Source organism: Notamacropus eugenii, chromosome 5, assembly GCF_028372415.1.
Source record: "Notamacropus eugenii isolate mMacEug1 chromosome 5, mMacEug1.pri_v2, whole genome shotgun sequence".
Taxonomy (NCBI): Eukaryota; Metazoa; Chordata; class Mammalia; order Diprotodontia; family Macropodidae; genus Notamacropus; species Notamacropus eugenii.
The window spans coordinates 420,890,475-420,910,484 of NC_092876.1; the positions used below are offsets into that span (position 1 = coordinate 420,890,475).

The 20,010-nt window shown below is 37.3% G+C and overlaps 1 protein-coding gene across 11 annotated transcripts in view; it reads left to right on the top strand.

Moving 5' to 3' along the window:
* Positions 1-20,010, top strand: part of DYRK1A (dual specificity tyrosine phosphorylation regulated kinase 1A) — a 211,644-nt gene that overhangs the window by 180,122 nt on the left and 11,512 nt on the right. For 10 of the 11 annotated variants that reach the window (XM_072614980.1, XM_072614973.1, XM_072614976.1 and 7 more), the window contains 2 exons: positions 10,519-10,805; positions 17,515-17,661. In XM_072614980.1, coding sequence (XP_072471081.1) covers positions 10,519-10,805; positions 17,515-17,661 — 434 coding nt within the window. The remainder of the gene's footprint in view (positions 1-10,518; positions 10,806-17,514; positions 17,662-20,010) is intronic. The other variant, XM_072614981.1, reaches the window with a different exon arrangement.

The window sequence follows — 20,010 nt, forward strand, 5'->3', positions numbered from 1 at the left end:
TCATTAAGTCAGCAGGTACATAGTACAGGTATTAATTTGATAATTTTAGTTTAAATTTGGGAAAATATAAGGGTGAAAAGAAATATATGGGAAAGCATAGTTTAGGAAGAATGTATGAGATTACACATCTTCCTCCCAAGTAAACAGAGTATCAGATAAACACAGTGAAGACTGTGTGTGTGTGTGTGTGTGTGAACTGAGAAAAAAAGACATTATTGTGGGAGTTTTTTCTGAAGTCAGATTGGAATCACAATTTGTACTTTAGGAAGGAAAGCATTAGTAAAATATATGATACACAGTTAAAACAATTTAATTTTGAACTTCTTATACAAGTATTTTGAAATTTTAAAAATGAGAAATGGCTTACAGAAATGACATTGACAGAGTATAAAAGTTTAGAGGTTTAACCACTACTAATTAGTTACCTCAATAAGTGGATGAAAGAGACCAAAAAGCAAGTATCTGATTTATTTGATAAAGAATAATAGGTACCTGCTGGAAGCATCACTGAGTTAGAATACGAACTCATTTATAATATCTTATGAAGATGAATCATAGGTAATTATGAGCAATATTATCTTTAAAAATCAAGAGATGAAAAGATGTAAAGAAAGCTTAGCAAGATATCCAAATGCATAAGGTCATTCCTGGCATGAAAATGGAAGGAACACTACAAACAAAAGAAAATTTGTAAAAAATCATCCAACAAACTTTTCCCCATTGAAAGCTATCTTAAAATTGCAGTCTCATATATGCTTATAGAGGAGAATAGGAATGAGAAGGACAGAAATAAAACTGTTTGGATATGTGTAGGAGGCCTTTGCTGGAAACAACATAATTATGAATGTGTTTAGGGAATGATATATAAGAATATGAAGATCCCAGAGGGGTGTGGGAAAATATCTCAGATCTTTTTAGCCCTGAAAAAAGTACCTGAATGAGCACTAATAACTATGAATCTATTTGCCCTCTTTCCCCTTTATCCAAAATCTTTATGTGAGCCATCCACACACAAATTGAGGTCATTCTTTTTGAAAATGTTTTACTAAGGAATAAGTAGACTTTCATAAGCATAATTCAGTAATGGATCACATCTATACTATTTCAAAAATAACTAAAAGATGTAGAGAGTATAAATTTCCTGTTGTGCTTATTGTTGGTGACTACTTGATTTTGTAGACTATAACTCTGCTTGACAAATTTTTTTTAAACAGGGCATTGTACTAATCAGAATAATTTAAGACTATTTGGAATTTATAAGAGAAGTAACCCTATTGAATGACGTTTAAAGTCAGAGGCACAAATTTAGGGTTGGAGTTGGAGGTGCACATTTGGGGTTAGGCTCTCAAAAGTCTTAGTATTCTTTTAGTCTCTTTTTGTATACATATGCGTACATTCACTTATATACCTAAAGGTATATACACATACATATATGTGTATTTTTTTTATAGATATATATTTGCATACATACATATATTAGGTGAGACTTGACAGGAATATGTATTCTTGCCAGAAGTATTCACTCTTGTGATGGAGGAGATCTAGTACAGAGTCCACATTGAAAGGGAAATCTCTGGGGATAGTGGCAACCTCCAAATCATCCTGTTTGTAGATGTCATTGTATTTCAAAAAAGGTCCTGGTGGAGGTCATAGTCATTCAAAAGATATGGCCCATCCAGCCAGACAGGAAAGACTAAGTCTGTTGTCCATATTTCAACATATATTTTGAAGGATTCGTGTATAGAACTTGTCCACCAGTATCTCTTCTCTGGGATGGACAGTACAGATGCATCATTAGTTGGTCCCAGAGTTGAATTGGAGCAGATCAGACTGAATTGCTTTTGAGAAATTGATAAAGCACATTTCTAGACCCCAAGCTTACCCTAAAAGCAAAGACTTGTCTTTTTAATACTTATGCTTTTGTTGCTATGTGTCAGTGAGGTGTGTGGAGTATACCTGCCTCTAAGGAATTAAAAATGAGTAGTACACAGAGTACAATGAAGAGCCATATGATAAATGTGATAAGGTTGCAACATACCACTAACAGGGAATTCCACCCCTGCCCTCACCCTCCCAAAATGAACAAAGAGTATGGTTTAGTTAAAAAAACAAATAGTCCTGACTTTGGAATCAGGGGATCTGATTTCAAGTCCTCCATCTCTCCCATCCTACTCTTGTGATTTTAGGCAATCATTTTACCTCTCTGAGCCTCAGTTTTCTCATCTGTAAACTGAGGGAGGTGGACTCGATGGCCTTCAAGTTTCCTTTATCCACTAAGTCTGTAATCAAGAAATTGTATAAAAAGGGGGGCCAGAATAAGAGATGAGTTGTAGACAAGGTAATGTATTCCATTATTATATTTACTGTGTCAGGAAAAAATGAGAAAGGCCTCCATCATAGTAGGCTATTGACAGGAGCTGTTTAGGATTGACCTACGAGGATGGATTGTGATCTTCATAGGGAACACCCTGAATCAACCATCCATGGAGTACAGAGGTTAGTTAGTGGAATGTATAATTCTGATTATACTAGTTACAGAATTCACTCATAGAAACAAAGGCTAATCATTGTATGTGTAATAAAGTACTTCTGGATTCAGAGCCAGAGCTATGTAGATACTGGAGAGCTAACTAGATATTGCCTGGCACTAAACCAGCTACGTACACATAACTTTGGGCAAGTTTCCTAACCTCTGGCCCTTAGTTTTCTTACTGGTAAATTGAGAAGATCAGATCCATTTATTTCTAAGTTCTTTTCCACTGGTCTAATTTTATTAATTGACACTATTTGGAATGACACAATAGTTAAAAACCGTGGAGTCATTAGTTCCCTCTAAACTATCTTTAGTTTATCACCTAGTTAATTATTTTAAAAACAGCTTTTAAGTCACTTTTTAATATAAATATGAACTTTAGTCTTTTGCTCAAAAAGAGTATATTTTAAATTTAACCAGCATTAACAATAAGTTTTGGGGTGAATGAACTGTTTTATTTTCTTATTATAGAAGTCTCTAAACTGTTCCTATCCCCTGTCTCTTCCTTTTTCCTTCTGTCAGTCCTAAAATAATGTTCCAAAAAGATGCACTTGATTAGACAGGTTCTTTTCTTGCTCAAAAACCTTCAGGTGCTTCCTTTATCCCACTTTTCTGTACCTTTGTACAAAATTGTTCTCATAGTGAAGATGTACTGCTTTCAGAGTTGTTGCTTTTTGAAATCCCCTTGCTTTTGGTCTTAGCTTGCATCTCTTTGATTAAACTGCCAAAACTTTTTATCATCCGAAGCGTCCTCACTGTCCTCCTCCCAGGAAAAAGTATTTGAATCTCCTGCCTCATTGTCTCAGAACCGTTTTGTCTTGTGTAATGCTCCTATGTATAGAAGTCTCTCCACCAGCCCTATTAAAGGTATTATCTCTCCTTTCTCCTGCTCCCAACCCATTTGTGAACATTGTAGGTATTACTATTAGTTCTTATCTTTGTTTCCCTAGCACCTAGAATAGTGCTTTGATGACAGTTGAGCCTTAACAAATGTTTCCCGAAATACAGTGAAATGTCAGTGTGTAAGTTAAGTAAATACTGTTTCTGATTTGAGATCAACAAGTTACTGGTTCTAATAGGAATGATTATATCTGTTTATAGCTTTGTTTCTTGAGTAATAAGAAAAAGATCTGTTGTAAGACTGAAAATTATCATAGTTTCTTGAATAGAATGGCAGTAATTAACCCAATAGTAAGAGATGCCTTTTAAACTTACCATTCTTTCAGAGTTAGCATATTCAGACCTGACCAGATCTTTTGATTCCTGTTCTGGTGTTTTGTTTATTTGTTTGTTTCACCATTTAACACAATCTCCTTGCTTTAAGAGTATAGCTAAGTGGGGATGAGGAGAGGAGTTAATTAGACATAGTACTTGCATTTTATGTATCTTTTCCATTTCTGGTGTTAAGTACTATTTTTTCCTGAAGTGAGAAGGTCATTCTTATAAACTTGTCTTGACAGATAATCCTGTACAGAATTTTGCACATACTAGTGGAAAAATCAAATTCTTTAATAAGTCTTTAAATGCAATCAAAAAAGCATAATCTAGACTTTGTATTTTTTTCATGGGATTAAAAAGCATCACCTATTCAATTGTGGTTCGTTCTACTTTCATATTTTAGCATCTTTACACACCTCAGTGACTTATTGTGATCATTGTTGTGGATCTTCATTTTAGCAGTTTTTCTGATGTTACATGAATGCCAGTTGAATATTCAGACTGCCTTTTAGTTATCCCTTGTTCTTGCAGTGTTGCTTAGCTTCCAACCTTTCTTTTTGTTTTTTTAAATTTATTTATTTAACTTTTAACATTCATTTCCACAAAATTTTGGGTTCCCAATTTTCTCCCCATTTGTCCCCTCCCCCCACCCCGAAACATCAAGCATTCTAATTGCCCCTATCACCCATCTGCTCTCTCTTCTATCATCCCTCCCTTCCCTTGTCCCCATCTTCTCTTTTGTGCTGTAGGGCCAGATAACTTTCTATACCCCATTACCTGTATTTCTTATTTCCAATAGCAAGAACAGTACTCGACAGTTGTTCCTAATACTTTGAGTTCCAACTTCTCTTCCTCCCTCCCTCCCCACCCATTCCCTTTGGAAGGCAAGCAATTCAATATAGGCCATATCTGTGTAGTTTTGCAAATGACTTCCATAATAGTCGTGTTCTGTAAGACTAACTATATTTCCCTCCATCCTATCCTGCCCCCCATTGCTTCTATTCTCTCTTTTGATCCTGTCCCTCCCCAAGAGTGTTGACTTCAGATTGCTCCCTCCTCCCATTGCCCTCCCTTCCATCCTCCCCCCCACCCTGCTTATCCCCTTCTCCCCCACTTTCCTGTATTGTAAGATAGGTTTTTATACCAAAATGAGTGTGCATTTTGTTCCTTCCTTTAGTGGAATGTGATGAAAGTAAACTTCATATTTTTCTCTTACCTCCCTTCTTTTTCCCTCCACTAAAAAGTCTTTTGCTTGCCTCTTTTATGAGAGATAATTTGCCCCATTCCAGTTCTTCCTTTCTCCTCCCAATATATTTCTCTCTCACCCCTTAATTTCATTTTTTTAAGATATGATCCCATCCTATTCAATTCGCTCTGTGTGTGTGTGTGTGTGTGTGTGTGTAATCCCACCCACTATCCAGATACTGAAAAGTTTCAAGAGTTACAAATATTGTCTTTCCATGTAGGAATGTAAACAGTTCAACTTTAGTAAGTCCCTTATGACTTCTCTTTGCTGTTTACCTTTTCATGCTTCTCTTCATTCTTGCATTTGAAAGTCAAATTTTCTTTTCATCAAGAATGCTTGAAAGTCCTCTATTTCATTGAAAGACCAATTTTTCCCCTGAAGTATTATACTCAGTTTTGCTGGGTAGGTGATTCTTGGTTTTAGTTCTAGTTCCTTTGACTTCTGGAATATCCTATTCCATGCCCTTCAATCCCTTAATGTAGAAGCTGCTAGATCTTGTGTTGTCCTGATTGTATTTCCACAGTACTTGAATTGTTTCTTTCTAGCTGCTTGTAATATTTTCTCCTTGACCTGGGAACTCTGGAATTTGGCCATAATGTTCCTAGGAGTTTCTCTTTTAGGATCTCTTTCAGGAGGGGATCGGTGGATTCTCTCAGTATTTATTTTGTCCTCTGTTTCTAGAACATCAGGGCAGTTTTCCTTGATAATTTCATGAAAGATGATGTCTAGGCTCTTTTTTTTGATCATGGCTTTCAGGTAGTCCCATAATTTTTAAATTGTCTCTCCTGGATCTATTTTCCAGGTCAGTTGTTTTTCCAATGAGATATTTCACATTATCTTCCATTTTTTCATTCTTTTGGTTTTGTTTTGTGATTTCTTGGTTTCTCATAAAGTCATTAGCCTCCATCTGTTCCATTCTAATTTTGAAAGAACTATTTTCTTCAGTGAGCTTTTGAACCTCCTTTTCCATTTGGATAATTCTGCTTTTGAAAGCCTTCTTCTCCTCATTGGCTTTTTGAACCTCTTTTGCTGATTGAGTTAGCCTATTTTTCAAGATGTTATTTTCTTCAGCATATTTTTGGGTCTCCTTTGGCAAGGTGTTGACTTGCTTTTCATGCTTTTCTTGCATCTCTCTCATTTCTCTTCCCAGTTTTTCCTCCACCTCTCTAACTTAATTTTCAGAATCCTTTTTGAGGTCTTCCATGGCCTGAGCCCATGGTATATTTGGTTTGGATGTGTGGGACACAGAATCCCTGACTTCTGTGTCTTTCCCTGATGGTAAGCATTGTTCTTCCTCATCAGAAAGGAAGGGAGGAGATATCTGTTTACCAAGAAAGTAACCTTCTATAGTCTTATTTTTTTTCCCTTTTCTGTGCATTTTCCCAGCCAGTGATTTGACTTCTGAGTTTTCTTTCCACCCCCACCTTGCCTGCAGATCCACCCAGCCAGCACTTGGGGTCTGAGATTCAAATGCTGCTTCCCAGCCTCCGGGCTTTGGGCAGGGCTGCTATTCAGTGTGAGATTAAGTTCAGGTGCTCAGGTGGAAGCAGGGCCACCTCACCAAGCTCATTTCCCTCAGGGGGTTTATGCAGAGACCTTCAGCAATGGATCTGGGCTCCTGCCTGCTTGGGGTGGCCTGGTCAGCTGCTGCCCTGCTGCTGCCTCCCAAGGGGGCCCGAGCCATGGGGACACCCCACTCCCCTGTGGGCCACCCAAAAAGACTTTCTCACCGACCCCTGCCACCTGCGGGTGGAGGGACCCGCGCCGCCACTGGAGATTCCATCCCTGAAGCCTGCTCGGATCTGCTCCTCTCAGTCCCGGGCAACCAAGGCAGGGCTGGTCTCTGCTGCGGGTCCGGGTCTGGTGCGCAATGGACCTTTAGCGTCAGGTTTTCTGATCTCTTCGGAACAGAAATCTCGTCTGCTCTGTTGTTCTGTGGCTTCTGCTGCTCCAGAATTTGTTGGGAGTTCTTCTTTACAGATATTTTATGGGCTGTGGGTTTGGAGCTAGCATATGTGTGTCTTTCTACTCCACCATCTTGGCTCCGCCCCTCAAGTGTGTTTTCTTAAAAAAAACATATTTTTGGATTGGTTTCTGATCTCTTGTATGCTTTTCCATTTTCTGAATGAGTTCATCCTATCCATGTTCATAGTTATACTTCTTAATTGTGTATTCCCTTCTGTCCTATTCTTTTATATTTTTTAGGCTTTTTGTTTCCAGCTCCTTTTTTGTAAAGATGAAAGTAGTGAAATAGGAGTATGTTCAGCACCAGTACCCTAGGTTAAATGCAGTCAACTTCTGTTCTCCTACTCCTCTTTTCATTGCCCAAATCTCATCCACTGGTTATCTTTTCTTTTTGTGTAATTAGTTTGTTCTGCATATGACTAATCCTTTTCTTAAACAACTCTCTCCTCTCCCCCTTCCCGTTTTTCCATTTCCCTAGTGAATGAAATGTATTTCTGCAACTACCTCGTAGGTTTTTTCCTTCCTTAAGCAAGATCAAATGGCAGTGAGGTTCAAGTGTTTCCTACTATCCCCACCCCTTCCTCCTTATTTGTCTGACTACTGGTGCATCCTACTTATATGAGAATTTTTCTGCTGCTTTTTCCATTCCATGGCTGCCACTGCGCAACTCAACTCCCTTCCCCCCTTGCATATTTTTCCCCTCCCTTTTTGTCTTTTTAAGATCTTCAGCACATTTAAAAATTGAGACTGTCCAGTTCTTTTGTGCTATTACACATTCCTTCTGTGATTAACCTAGAGTTCTCAGTGAATATCAGCTCTAGTCTTCTTATTAGTAATGAAGGGAAGTCTCTGTGTTTTTAAGGTCAATTTTTCCCCTTTTGGGATTATACTTAGCTGACAAGTTATTCTTGTTTGTTGACCTGTATCGTTTGTCTTCTGTATTATAACATTCTAAGTGCCCTGTGCTTTCCCTAGAGTGGCTGCTAAACCTTCTGTGATCCTCAGTCTGCTTCTTTAGTAGTTGAATTCTTTCTGTCTGTACTCTGGATTTTGAGTATAATGTCCCTGAGGAGTTGTATTGTGTAGTTTTTTTCAGGAGGTGGCCAATGGATTCTATTTTTATTTTGCCCTCTATTTCTAAGTGATGTGGCCAGATTTCTCCTAATATTTTTTCTAGCTCCTTTTTTTGTGTGTCTATGTCCTGACTTTTAGATATTCTAGTGATTCTTATAAGATCTTTCTTCAGTCTGGTTTACAAGCCAGTTGTTTGTTTGTTTGTTTGTTTTTGCTGTAGTGTGTACCTTATGGTTTTTAAAAAAAATTTTTTTCACTCATTGTTTAAGTATTTCTTGTTTTCTCCTGGAGTTATTAACTTCTATTTGGCCTATTTTAGTTTTCAATAAGTATGTTGTTCAAGTAAGGTTTTTTACCTCTTGTGGCAAGTTATTAATTAAGAATTTCCAATTCTTTTTTTCCAGAGCTCTCATTTTTTTCCTCCCATTTTAATACTAGAGCTGTCATTTCATTTATAAAATCATTTTCACCCTTAAAAGAAACCCTCTTGCTTCATCTCTCCCTGGAACATGCCCTGTGTTCTTTGAGATTTTGCTTTTAGATGTTCTTCTGGGTTTGTGTCTGAACTCAAGAACATCCTGTCATTACAATAACTATTTAGATTTTTTGTTTTTTTTGATTCTTCCAACCTATCTCCTGATTGTTTATTTTGTTAGGGCAATGATCTGCATACTTCAGGAGGGAAATGGCTAAGGCAAGCTTATATCCTTTTGGGTCTTTCTGCTGTTTTCTTTTAGAGTACTAAGTGTTTTGTTATCCCAGGTTCTCAGAGACAGCTTAACTCAGGCTGAGGACCAGTGTTGTTGAAATAATTTGATCTACATCTTTGTCTGAGTGTCCCCTCTGGGTCTGAGCTCTGCAAGTTAATGACTTGGTTTGGATCTAAGCAATTCTAGTGGCCTGCTGCTCTACTCAGCCCCTTCGCTTTTTGCTCAGCACAGATGAAGGCATGTTACCACTCTTTGCCTTTGGTCACCATGTTGAGGCACAGGTCTTTCCCTCCATTTATGTTGTTTCTGTGACCCCACACTGTGTAGTGAGTACTCACTACATACTGTCAGACCTCTGGTGCACAGCGCAGACAGGCCTACTTTCCTTAGACTTCATGGCTTCACTACCCTGACCTAGGCTATAAAAATGCTGCACTCTGAGTTTTTTTCTTGGACTTCCTAGTGAGGAATCATTGTGCCATGTTTTCTGAATCTTTTTGACATAATGATAAAGGAGAATTTGGTTCTTCCAGCTGTTCTGCCATCTCTGTGGCTCCCCTGAGGATGTCATTTTAATGCCTTTTCTTGTATGTCATTCATAATGAGTAATAAACTTCAGTCTCCCTAAATCCTTTGTTATGACACCTTTAGATCATTTATTATTTTTAGTTTCTTTGGAGACTGATATTTCATGAATTATGGCCCCATATTCTTGAGAGGTTGTTTGCTATTTTTAATTAGTTTTTAAACTTTTTTAAAGGTCAGGGAGCTGTTTGGAATATTACAGCATTATCTATTATTGTTCTTCAGTCATATCCAACTCTTCATGACCCATTTAGGGTTTTCTTGGCAAAGTTACTGTAATGGTTTGCCATTTCCTTCTCAAGCTAATTTTACACATGAGCATGCTGAGGCAAATGGAGTTATGTGACTTGTCCAGGGTCGCATAGATATTAAGTGTTTGAAGCCAGTTTTTAACTTAGATTTTCCTGACTCCAAGTTGGGTGCTCTATCCACTTTGCCACCTAGCTGCCCCATTATAACATTATATGATTCCCCAGATGCAATCTAGCCCAGTGTCTTCTGGACCCCATTCATTGTCCATGTACACTAGATTTTCCTGCTTTTCCTTATACTTTTTAATTATCAATAATATTTCCTTATAATCCATATTACTCATTTGCTTTTTTCTATTTGAATTGATGCCTGAAGTCAGTACTTTGCCAAAATTACAGAATATTTCTTCTAGCCTATAAGATTACATAAATCATAGTATTTCCATGTAGGAATAAGGTTGTAGATTTTCTCTATCTAAATGTACAAAAAATCATGGTTTAATATAGGGATCCAAATAATTGAAGGTAGGATAAATAATGTATTGTTATCAGGAAGTTGAAATGTGTTTTACTTAATATTTAGTTACAAAGCTATGAGTCTTCCATAGAACATTTTAAGGGTACCTTACTGAAATTTCTAGAAATGTCACTCTAGTTATTTTTTGCCTGCAAGAAATCTTTGTAGCAGTTACCACATGTTGGACAACTAATATTAAATTATTATTAATATTAATTAAATATAAATTAATATTAAAAATGTCTAACCCAGTAAAAGTAGAAAATGTTTAGAAGTTCTTAAATTATTGTAGAAAGTATCTTAGTATGCTCATATTCTTAAATCTGGTCATTTCAAGTTTCATATCTAAAAAAAACCCTTTATGATTTAATTATTTGGTAATGAATAGATGTCTGATGTGAAATTCTCTTTTCTTTCAGTGCATTTGAAACGCCACTTTATGTTCCGAAACCATCTCTGCTTAGTTTTTGAAATGTTGTCTTATAATCTTTATGACTTGTTAAGGAACACAAATTTTCGAGGTGTCTCTTTGAACCTGACACGAAAATTTGCACAACAGATGTGCACTGCACTGCTTTTCCTTGCAACTCCAGAACTTAGTATCATTCACTGTGACCTCAAACCTGAGAATATTCTTCTCTGTAACCCTAAACGCAGCGCTATCAAGATTGTTGACTTTGGAAGTTCTTGTCAGCTGGGACAGAGGGTATGTATTGTTCCACCTTTCAAAATTAGTAAGTAAGTAGTTTAAATAGTACTTGGACCTCAGGTAACTTAATTTTTTCTTTAAGAACACAAGATCTTTAAATGTGAATTGAAAGTTTGATTACTTTGAAAAAATCAGATCTATTTTTTAAAGTATATTATGATATAATCACATAAAAGTCAATAGTCTTTAAATGAAAGCCATTTTAGAAATAATAAAAGTACTATATTTCATTTGTACTTAGAAGTATTTTCAGACCCCTAATTTTGCAAAAAATGCCTTTCTGAAATTGAAAATTATTAATAATGTTCTCAGTTTGAGAACATTTGGTTAAAAAGACTTAGTAGTTCTTTCTACTCATTTAAAAATGTAATTGTTTGAAATTTGCTTATACACTCAAGTAGTAATAAATTGAAATTGAGAAGAATCTGTGCTTTGTGCTCCCTCATAAAAACAAAAACCAAATTTTTTTCACATATATTTTCTAGAGGAAGGACAGAACTTCAGAACAAAGACCATTACTCTGACCATGTTTTCTAAATAGACCTTCATTGTATTCTTAGGGATTCCTTGGTCCCTAGGAGATTCCTTAGGATCAGTAACTATGACATAAGGCATCCTACGTAAACATAAAAGCACTAAAAGAGAATTTTGAAAAAGTGAAATAAATTTATAAGATGTTACAGAAATAGAGCTACTATAGAAAGTATATTAAAGGGTACTGTGTAATTGAATTAAATCATATTACAAAGATCCACACGTTAAGTCATCTCCTCCTAGCTGAAGGATGTTGTAATGCCAAGGTACTGAGCAGAAGTGGCACTCTGTCTTCATCTACAAGTGGCACTGAGGAATCCTGGGAGGGGAGGGATGATAAACAGAGTCTTGTAGGGGTAAGAGAATCACCATCTGGTGGCCATATTACTGTATTGTTCCTTTGCTGACTCTTTTGGAGGATGTCCCATGACTTTATTCTAATAATGACCCCCACCCTCATCTTACTAGTCAATCAGGCATTATACATTTATTAAGTACTTCTTACATGCCAGGCACTATGCTAAGAGCTGGGGGGATACAGAAAGGATCAAAAGACAGTCCCAGTTCCAAGGAGCTCACATTTTGGTGGAGAATATATAACAAACAAACAAATAAGTACAAACAAGCTGTATGAAGAGTAGAAGAAATGATTAATAAAGGGAAGGCACTAGAATTAAGAAGAGTTAGGAAAGGCTTCCTGTAGAAGATTTAGTTGAAAGCTAAAGGAAGCTAGGGAAGCCAGTAGGTTAGGTGAGGAGACATTGTAGGTATGAGGGATAGCCAGAGAATGCCTGGAGTGAAGAGATGGAGGTCTTGCTCATGGAATAGCAAGTGGGCTAGTATCACTGCGTTGAAGAGTAGGTGGAGAAGAATAAGTTGTAAGAGGACTAGAAAGGCAGGAGTGGGGCTAGATTATGAGGGATTATATGGCATACAGGATTTTGTGTTTAATTCTTAAGGCAATAAGGAGCCACTTTACTGAGTGGGATGGAGAGTAATAGAGAGGAGGGTGGCATGATCAGATCAGCATTTTAGGAGCTGATCCAATGCAGAATGGTTTGGAGTAGGGAGGAATTCAAGGTAAGCAGAAGCACCAACTGGCTAATAAAATTGAGGTGATGAGGGTCTGTACCCAAGTAACACAATGTCAGAGGAAAAAAGAGGGCATATTTGAGAAACGTTCAAGAAATGCAATATCTTGGTGGGCCTTGGCAACAGATTGAGGGTATGAGGGCGACAGGACTGAGCTAATGAGGAGGTGAGGACACACTTAAGTTGTGAGCCTGTGCGGAATGAGAGAATGGTATCTTTATCAGTACAAGTAGGGGAGGGCTTTGGGGAAAAGATAATGAGTTCAGCTTTGGACATGTTGAGTTGAAGATACTAGATATCTGGTTTGAGACATCTGAAAGGTGTTTGTAGATTTAAGACTGGAAGTCAGCAGAAAGTTTGGAGCAGAATGGGTACACAGGGAATCTTCAACATAGAGATCATAAATCCATATGAGCTAGTGAGATCACCAAGTAAAGCAACATAGACAGAGAAGACCCGGGACAGATGCTTGTGGAATATCTGTGGTTAGAGAGGGTAACATCTCCAGCAGAGGAGGATGAGAAAGAGCAGTTTATGGAAGAATCAGCAGAGAGTGGTATCCTGGAAAGAGATAAGAAGAGAAGAAAACATCAGAAAGGAGAGGATGGCAGTAGTATCAAAGGGCACAGAGAGGTCAAAAGGAACGAGGATTAAGAAGAGGCCGTTAGATTTAGCAGATACAAGATCGTTGATAACTGTAGGGAGAGTAGTTTCTGTGAAATGATCTGGCTGGGAGCCTGGATTTTAAGGGAGAAATGAGAGGAGAGGAAGTGGAGGCTCTTATTGTAAGATGACCTTTTCAGGGAGTTTAGCAACAAAGGGCAGAAGAATTATGGTAGTGGGGATAGAAGGATCAAATGAGGATTTTTTGAGAATGAGGAAGACTTGGGCATGTTTGTAGACAATAAGGATGCATCCACTAGACAAGGAAAGATTGAAGATAAGTGATAGAGTGGGGATGACAGAAGAGGCATTCTGTTAGAGGAAATTGAGACGGAATAGAATTGTTTCTGTAGATAGAGAGATTTACCTTAGTAAGGAGTATAAGACTACCTTTCCATGTAAAAGATAGATGAAGGAGGACAGATATAGTGGCAGAGTGCATCTGAGTGATATGAAATGAGAAAGGAGAGAAGAGGGAGCTCATGGTGAATGGCCTCAGACAAGTTTCTCTGTTGGGAAGTATTGGGTTAGAAGGAGTCCTGAGAGATTTCAGGTGGGATGGATAGATTTGGAAGAGCTAGTGGGGTGAGTGGAATAGTGGGTTGAAAAGAAGTAGAGGGATCAGAGATAAGTTTGAAGAGTAGGGTTTGGTGAGAGAAGTCAGAGATACGATTGGAAAGTCATTAGGTTATAATCAGATGGAATGATTTGGGAATTTTTGAACATGGAGGTGGTGTATTTATGAATGATGTCAAGAGCAAAGGTATGACCTTTGTGGCTGAGGTAAGTGGAGGAATAGGTGGTTTTTGAAGAAGACAATATGTATGTTTAAATCCCCAAGTATGAAGATAAGAGTTAGAAAGGAGAGAAAACTTGAGCCAGGTCCTGAAGTCATTGAGAAAGGAACAGTGACCTAGTGATCTGAGCTTTTGTAGACTTCAGCTACCACGATTTTGACTGTGTGATAGATACAAGTAGACTGAATCTCAAAAAAGGAGAAGTTACTGAGTAATAGAGTTCAAGGGAGCTCCTAGAAGTGTGCTGGGGAGCAGGGTTTATTCCAACTCCCCTACATGACCAGGGAACCAAGGAGAATGAGTAAAAATGCAGTCAGTATTAGTGAGAGTGGCTTGGGAGGCTGTGTAATCAGGAGTAAGGCTACCTTTTCGCCCTCAGGCTTCTATGGGTACCTTTGTGTCTGTCTTGGTGGCTCCTTCCCACCACCCTTTCTGTCTCTGATACCCTAATCATTTCAATACAGCTGTTGTTACTGGAAAGAGCATATCAACCATCCCTCTTACAGTTCCTTATCCTCTCTTCCCAAACCAAAAAATGTGTTTCAGAGATGGGATGAGATTTTAATGCTATCAGCTTGAATCACAATTCTGATGTATTTCCCCCAATTTGAATTGCCAGTGATTAGTATTCTAATATCATTTAACTCATTAATGTCAAGTAGATTTTGCAAAGTGATATTTACTGAGAAGTTGCAGTAAGAACAGAAGTACAAATATTTCCTCCCCTATCACTTAAGGGCAAACTGTCCCCTAATATCTTTGTTCCATGCAGAAAGTGGGCTTAAACTTGTACCAGTTTATAACACATTTGACCCATCAAGTTGACTTCCGACTATGGCATAGGTGATGGAGTCCCTCTCTTTTTTCAGTGACCTGGTATCTTTACTGCAAAAATACTCTACTGCTTGGCTGGTTTTCATTTGTTTCTATCGTGGACTCTTGCTCCATGACCTTAAACTTACTCTGTTAACCTTTTGAAACTCTCAGCATCGCATCCTAGTTCCAAATTCCTTTGTCGTAAGAGCAGAAAAGAATAGATCTAGTAGAAACAGGAATACTAGCAGTGCCCTGCTATTATGATCAACATGACAACAGCCTGGTTCATAGATAAAGGATGTCTCCCATTGGAGGTTTATAGCAGTCTTTCCTTTCACTTGACTTCCACCCTACAGAAAAAAGTACATTGGAGTAGATTTTCCAAGCCTAGAGGAGTAAGGATTACTGTCTTTTGGAATGAATAAAAAAGCATTTATTAAGCATTTCTTTGTGCTACAAAGTACTTGATATACAAATACAAAAATGACACTCTCTTTAGGAACTTACGTTCTAATGGGAGAGACAGCAGATTTAGTATTTTGATTTGGAAAGAGACAGAATGGGGAGTAGAGCCATAAGGGAGATGACTGATATGCTCTTTCTAGTAACAATAGCTGTATTGATAAATGATTATGATTCTAGAGATGGAAAGAGTGGTGGGAAAGGACCATTGAGGCAGAGAGTAACATTCAAAGGCCCAGAAATTGCATGGAGGCAGATGGTGTAAAAGTAGAATATAAAACATTCCTGAAGCCATCTCATATGTTGTGCCATGAGACATTCACTAATTTGGATAGCAGAGGCTTCAGGTCAAGAGTCCCAGAGCTGAAAGGGAACCAAAGTATCTGGGAGATGCAGTTGCAGAGCAGAGGCAGAAAAATGTCCAGAAAAAAAATTGTGATTAGAGAAAGTAGAAAACAAGGAGGAAGGATGCATTTATATCTGAAAAAGTAATCCATACCAGAAACCAGCTTAAAGTGCGGGAGGTAGTAATATGAATTTAGATATCGTTTTAGTTCAAGGGACTATGAATTCCAGGGAACTTTTATGAAGAGCCAGGATGTAAACCCATTTTCTCTAATATCTAATTCTATTTCTTTTGCAAACATTGCCAAGTATTTATTAAGCACCTGCTGCGTAGAACTGGGGGTACAAGTACAAAGAGGGAAACAATGCCTCCTCACCAAAAGCTTACATTCTAATGGGGGAGTCTTGTTCATGTGCACACATACACACACACACACACACACACACACACACACACACATACATGCATGCGCGTGCACGTGTGTGTGTGTGTGTGTGTATATTCAGCATTGATATAAAATGACTTAATAAAAGTGTATACAAAATAACTAAATATTGCCCTGCTGCCCTCATGCATTCTCTCTCACTAACTAAACATCTACCCCATTACTTGATTTGAAGGCAGCAGCTACATAAAAAAAAAAAAGAACAACCAAAAACAACTGCCTCATAAAGACCTGTTATTCTTAATGTTTAAGTGAAGGAAACCTTTGAGATTTTGATACTAAAATGATTCCAGTTCTGTGTAGTTTTTCTCGAAGGAAAAGAGAAACACAGGCAGTTAGATAACTTTGCTGGGGCATCTATTCTATCTAATGATTAATTTAGGCCTAAAAATGGGGTCTGTTCTTCCTTTGTTGTAGCTCTCATGTTAACTGTAATAATTCTCAACACTTTTAGAAGCTGAAAGAAGGATAGGGTGGTTAGGATGTTTTATTTTTAGGAAGTCCCTCCCTCCCTCCCTCCCTTCCTTCCTTCCTTCCTTTCTCCTTCCCTCCCTCCCTCCCCCCCCACCCCCCTTGTCAGGGTGTGATTAACCCAAAAGGATGCATTCTAATATGGGGGCCTTACTTGGGGACAATTTATGCTCTACTGCTGTGATGTGAACTTAAGCCATAAAATGTAGCTTCCTGTGTCTTATAATGTAAGGTAAATGAAGATTAAAGGAGTTTTCAAAGTTGTTTTTTAAAGCACTTTTATTAAAAACTGCATGTGTTGGTAATTGTTAAAATTTTCTTAAAGATTCAGCTTTAAATATCAGGTTGTAATAAGGATAGGAATAGGATTTCAAGGGAAATATAGAAAAAATAAAAGATCTTTTTATCAAACCATTGTAAAGCTAATTCAGAACAGGATTCACTAAATTTCAATCACATTTTATAGCCATCCATTTGACACTATGTTCTAAAAAATTTAAATAATTATTGTATATCTGTCAGGTTGACCAAGCAATTCCCATAGCTAATAATTCAGTTCATAAGTACTAAGGTCTTCTTTGGAAGGCTAAAAGTTTACTTTAAAGTATTTTTGCCTTGGTTAAATTAAAAAGCTTTTATTTCTAATAATTATGTTGTACTAACAGTAATCATGTATAAAGCCTTTAACAATTATCCTTCAGCACCTCCCTCAATTGCAGTCATAGGGAACTGTGGGTTTGGAATAATGCTCTACTTTTTCTGTATGTTAATTTTCTGAACTGTGCTTTCTCTCTTTTATACAAAAAATTGTTATATGAAATGATTTTCTGGGAAAGAAAGGTTGTATTGAGAAATGTAGTTTATATACAAACAAGATATAAATAAAAAATTAAAACATCAAAAATATTTTTAATAAATCATTCTTTAAAACATAAACACAAATAGACCTTACTAGAGGAATTTGCCAGTTATACTTCCTTCTAACATTAGCCAGTGCTCCTAGTAGTTTATTTATTACTTATAATTGGTACTTGTCAAGAAACTAAAACTTCCTTGAAACTTTTTGAAATTATATTTCAGATATACCAGTATATCCAGAGTCGCTTTTATCGCTCTCCAGAGGTACTACTGGGAATGCCTTATGATCTTGCTATTGACATGTGGTCCCTTGGGTGTATTTTAGTTGAAATGCACACTGGAGAACCTCTTTTCAGTGGAGCCAATGAGGTGTGTAATTGATTTTTTTCCCCCTATTATCATTAGGACTTTTTTTTTGTCCCTTAGAGAAGTATATACTAAGTTGCTTAAGAAGGGATTTCAAGACTTACCATGTTGTTTAACTAAATAATATAATTGTTTAAATAGATCCTTTTATGTTCCCCTTTGTTTAATTTTATGTGTTATTGTTGCTACACAATAGTGAGTTCAGAATTGTTAAAAGTGAATATGGATACTTGGTTAGTAAAATAAATAACGACCGAATTAATCAATTTGTCTTGAAATGTTTGAGAAGTATTGTTTCATGAATTTTAGAGATACGAGGCATCAAGAGAACTTGAGTAAAGATAACAAGAGATGAGGTTGTGAATTTTGAATAACATTTAAAAATGGATAAGTACTTTATAGTACATTTTGGTTCCCTGCCCAAATAGTACATTGTCACACTATTGGTAAATTTAACTCTATCAATATTGACATTCTTGTTGCATAAGGCAATTGCATCTAAATGGAAAGATAGCATATAGGTTCTCCTTGTAGAATTAAATAAAGGAATTGATAGAATTGGCAACAAGAAGCATCATTTCATTGGACTCTGGGTCATTTTGCCTTTCAATATTTATGTTGCACATACACAAAATATTTTCATGAAAGTAATTGTATTTTATGGGCCTACAGATGATGAAGAGTTTGAGATATTTTGTAAAGTATTTGATAGTATTCTCCAAACCAAGTCAACATGTTAATTCAATAAGCTTTTATTAAGCACCAAAAACAATCCCTGCCCCTTGGTGCAATGGGGGAGACAAAATGTGAGCAATTTTGTACAAAGAAAATATACACAGAATAAATAGGAAATCAGTAGAATTAAGTGCATTTGGAAACATTTCTTGTAGATGCAGCTTTTTAGATGGAACTTCATCTAAATCAAGAAGCAGGGATGAGAAAGGAGAGCATTACATGCATGAAGGACAGAAAGTGGGAATTCCTGGAGTCAGGAGATTGAATGTCTTGTTTAAGGAATATCAAGGAGGCAAGCCTTGGCAATAGATGACAGATTTGGGTGTGGGGGTGTGAGTATAAGGTGTAAGAAGACTAGAAAGGGTGAGGTGGGGGCTGGGTTTGAAGCTCTATTTGAATGCTAAATGAGTTTTTGTATTTGATACTGGAAGCTGTGAGGGAGCCACTGAAGTTTGTTGAGTAGGGAGGTGACTTGATTGGACCTGTGCTTTAGGAAAATAGCTTCCATATCAATGAATGATGAACTGGAGTGGGGAAGAAACTTGTGACAGGGAGACCAACCAGCAGGACAGGAATAAGGACCTACCCCAGGGTGGGGCAGTATTGGAGAAAGAGGAAGGGGGGAAGTTGTATTTGAGAGATATTATGAAGATAAAATCTATAGACCGTGGCAGCACATTGAATATGAGGGGAAGGGTGTCAGAGTGAAGCCTTGAAGAGGACACCGAGGTTGTAAGTGTGGAGCACTGGATGGTGGCCTTCACAATGGGAACAGGGACTTTTGGAAGGGGGAGTGGGTTTTGAGAAAAGATAATGAGTTCAGCTCTGGATATGTTGAATGTGATGTCTACAGGTTAGCTAGTTTGATATGTCTAATAGGTAGCTGGAGATACGAGACTGGAGGGAGGGCTGGATTAAGTAAATGTGAAGGTGAGGATGGAGATGATAATAGAATCCATGAGTGAGGATGAGATCACCAAGTGAAACAGTATAAACAAGAAGAGAATCCTTGAGAGACAAGTTGCCTCCATGAATATGTTAAGAAAATCTATTTGATATAATCAAACCTTAGAAGTAACTTTTTCACTAATCCTCTGGTTAGCAACATTAGTCAAATATATTTTTGTGCCTATCAAAAGTAGTTACCACTGTGGAGCAGTTCTGCATAGTAGAAATGGAAGAGATTTCTTCTGTATGACATCTGCTAGTACTCCTTTTTGTGGATAATCTAATTCTACTTACATTAATGCCCAGAGTACTACAGAACTTTTTCATTGATATCTGTGACCACTCAAAAAAACCTCAACTAACATTCCACAAAAGAACTAAATATATGAAATATGCTTATTGTCCAGACTTTGACATGCAGTTGGTGATTGGGCATTCTGTACTTCTGTTTGAAACAGGCAATACTGAATGGCTGTAAGCTAGGTCTGTAGTTAAGTAGGAGAAAAGGATTGCACTAAATTGTATTGTGGTAATTGTGTGGCATTTTCAAAAATTCCAAACTGCTCCCTGTGCCACAAACCATCATTGTCTTGGTATTACATCATCATCATCATCTCAGTTTCTGTGTTTTTCAGTGTGATTCAGATAAAAATGACCCTGAGACAAGTC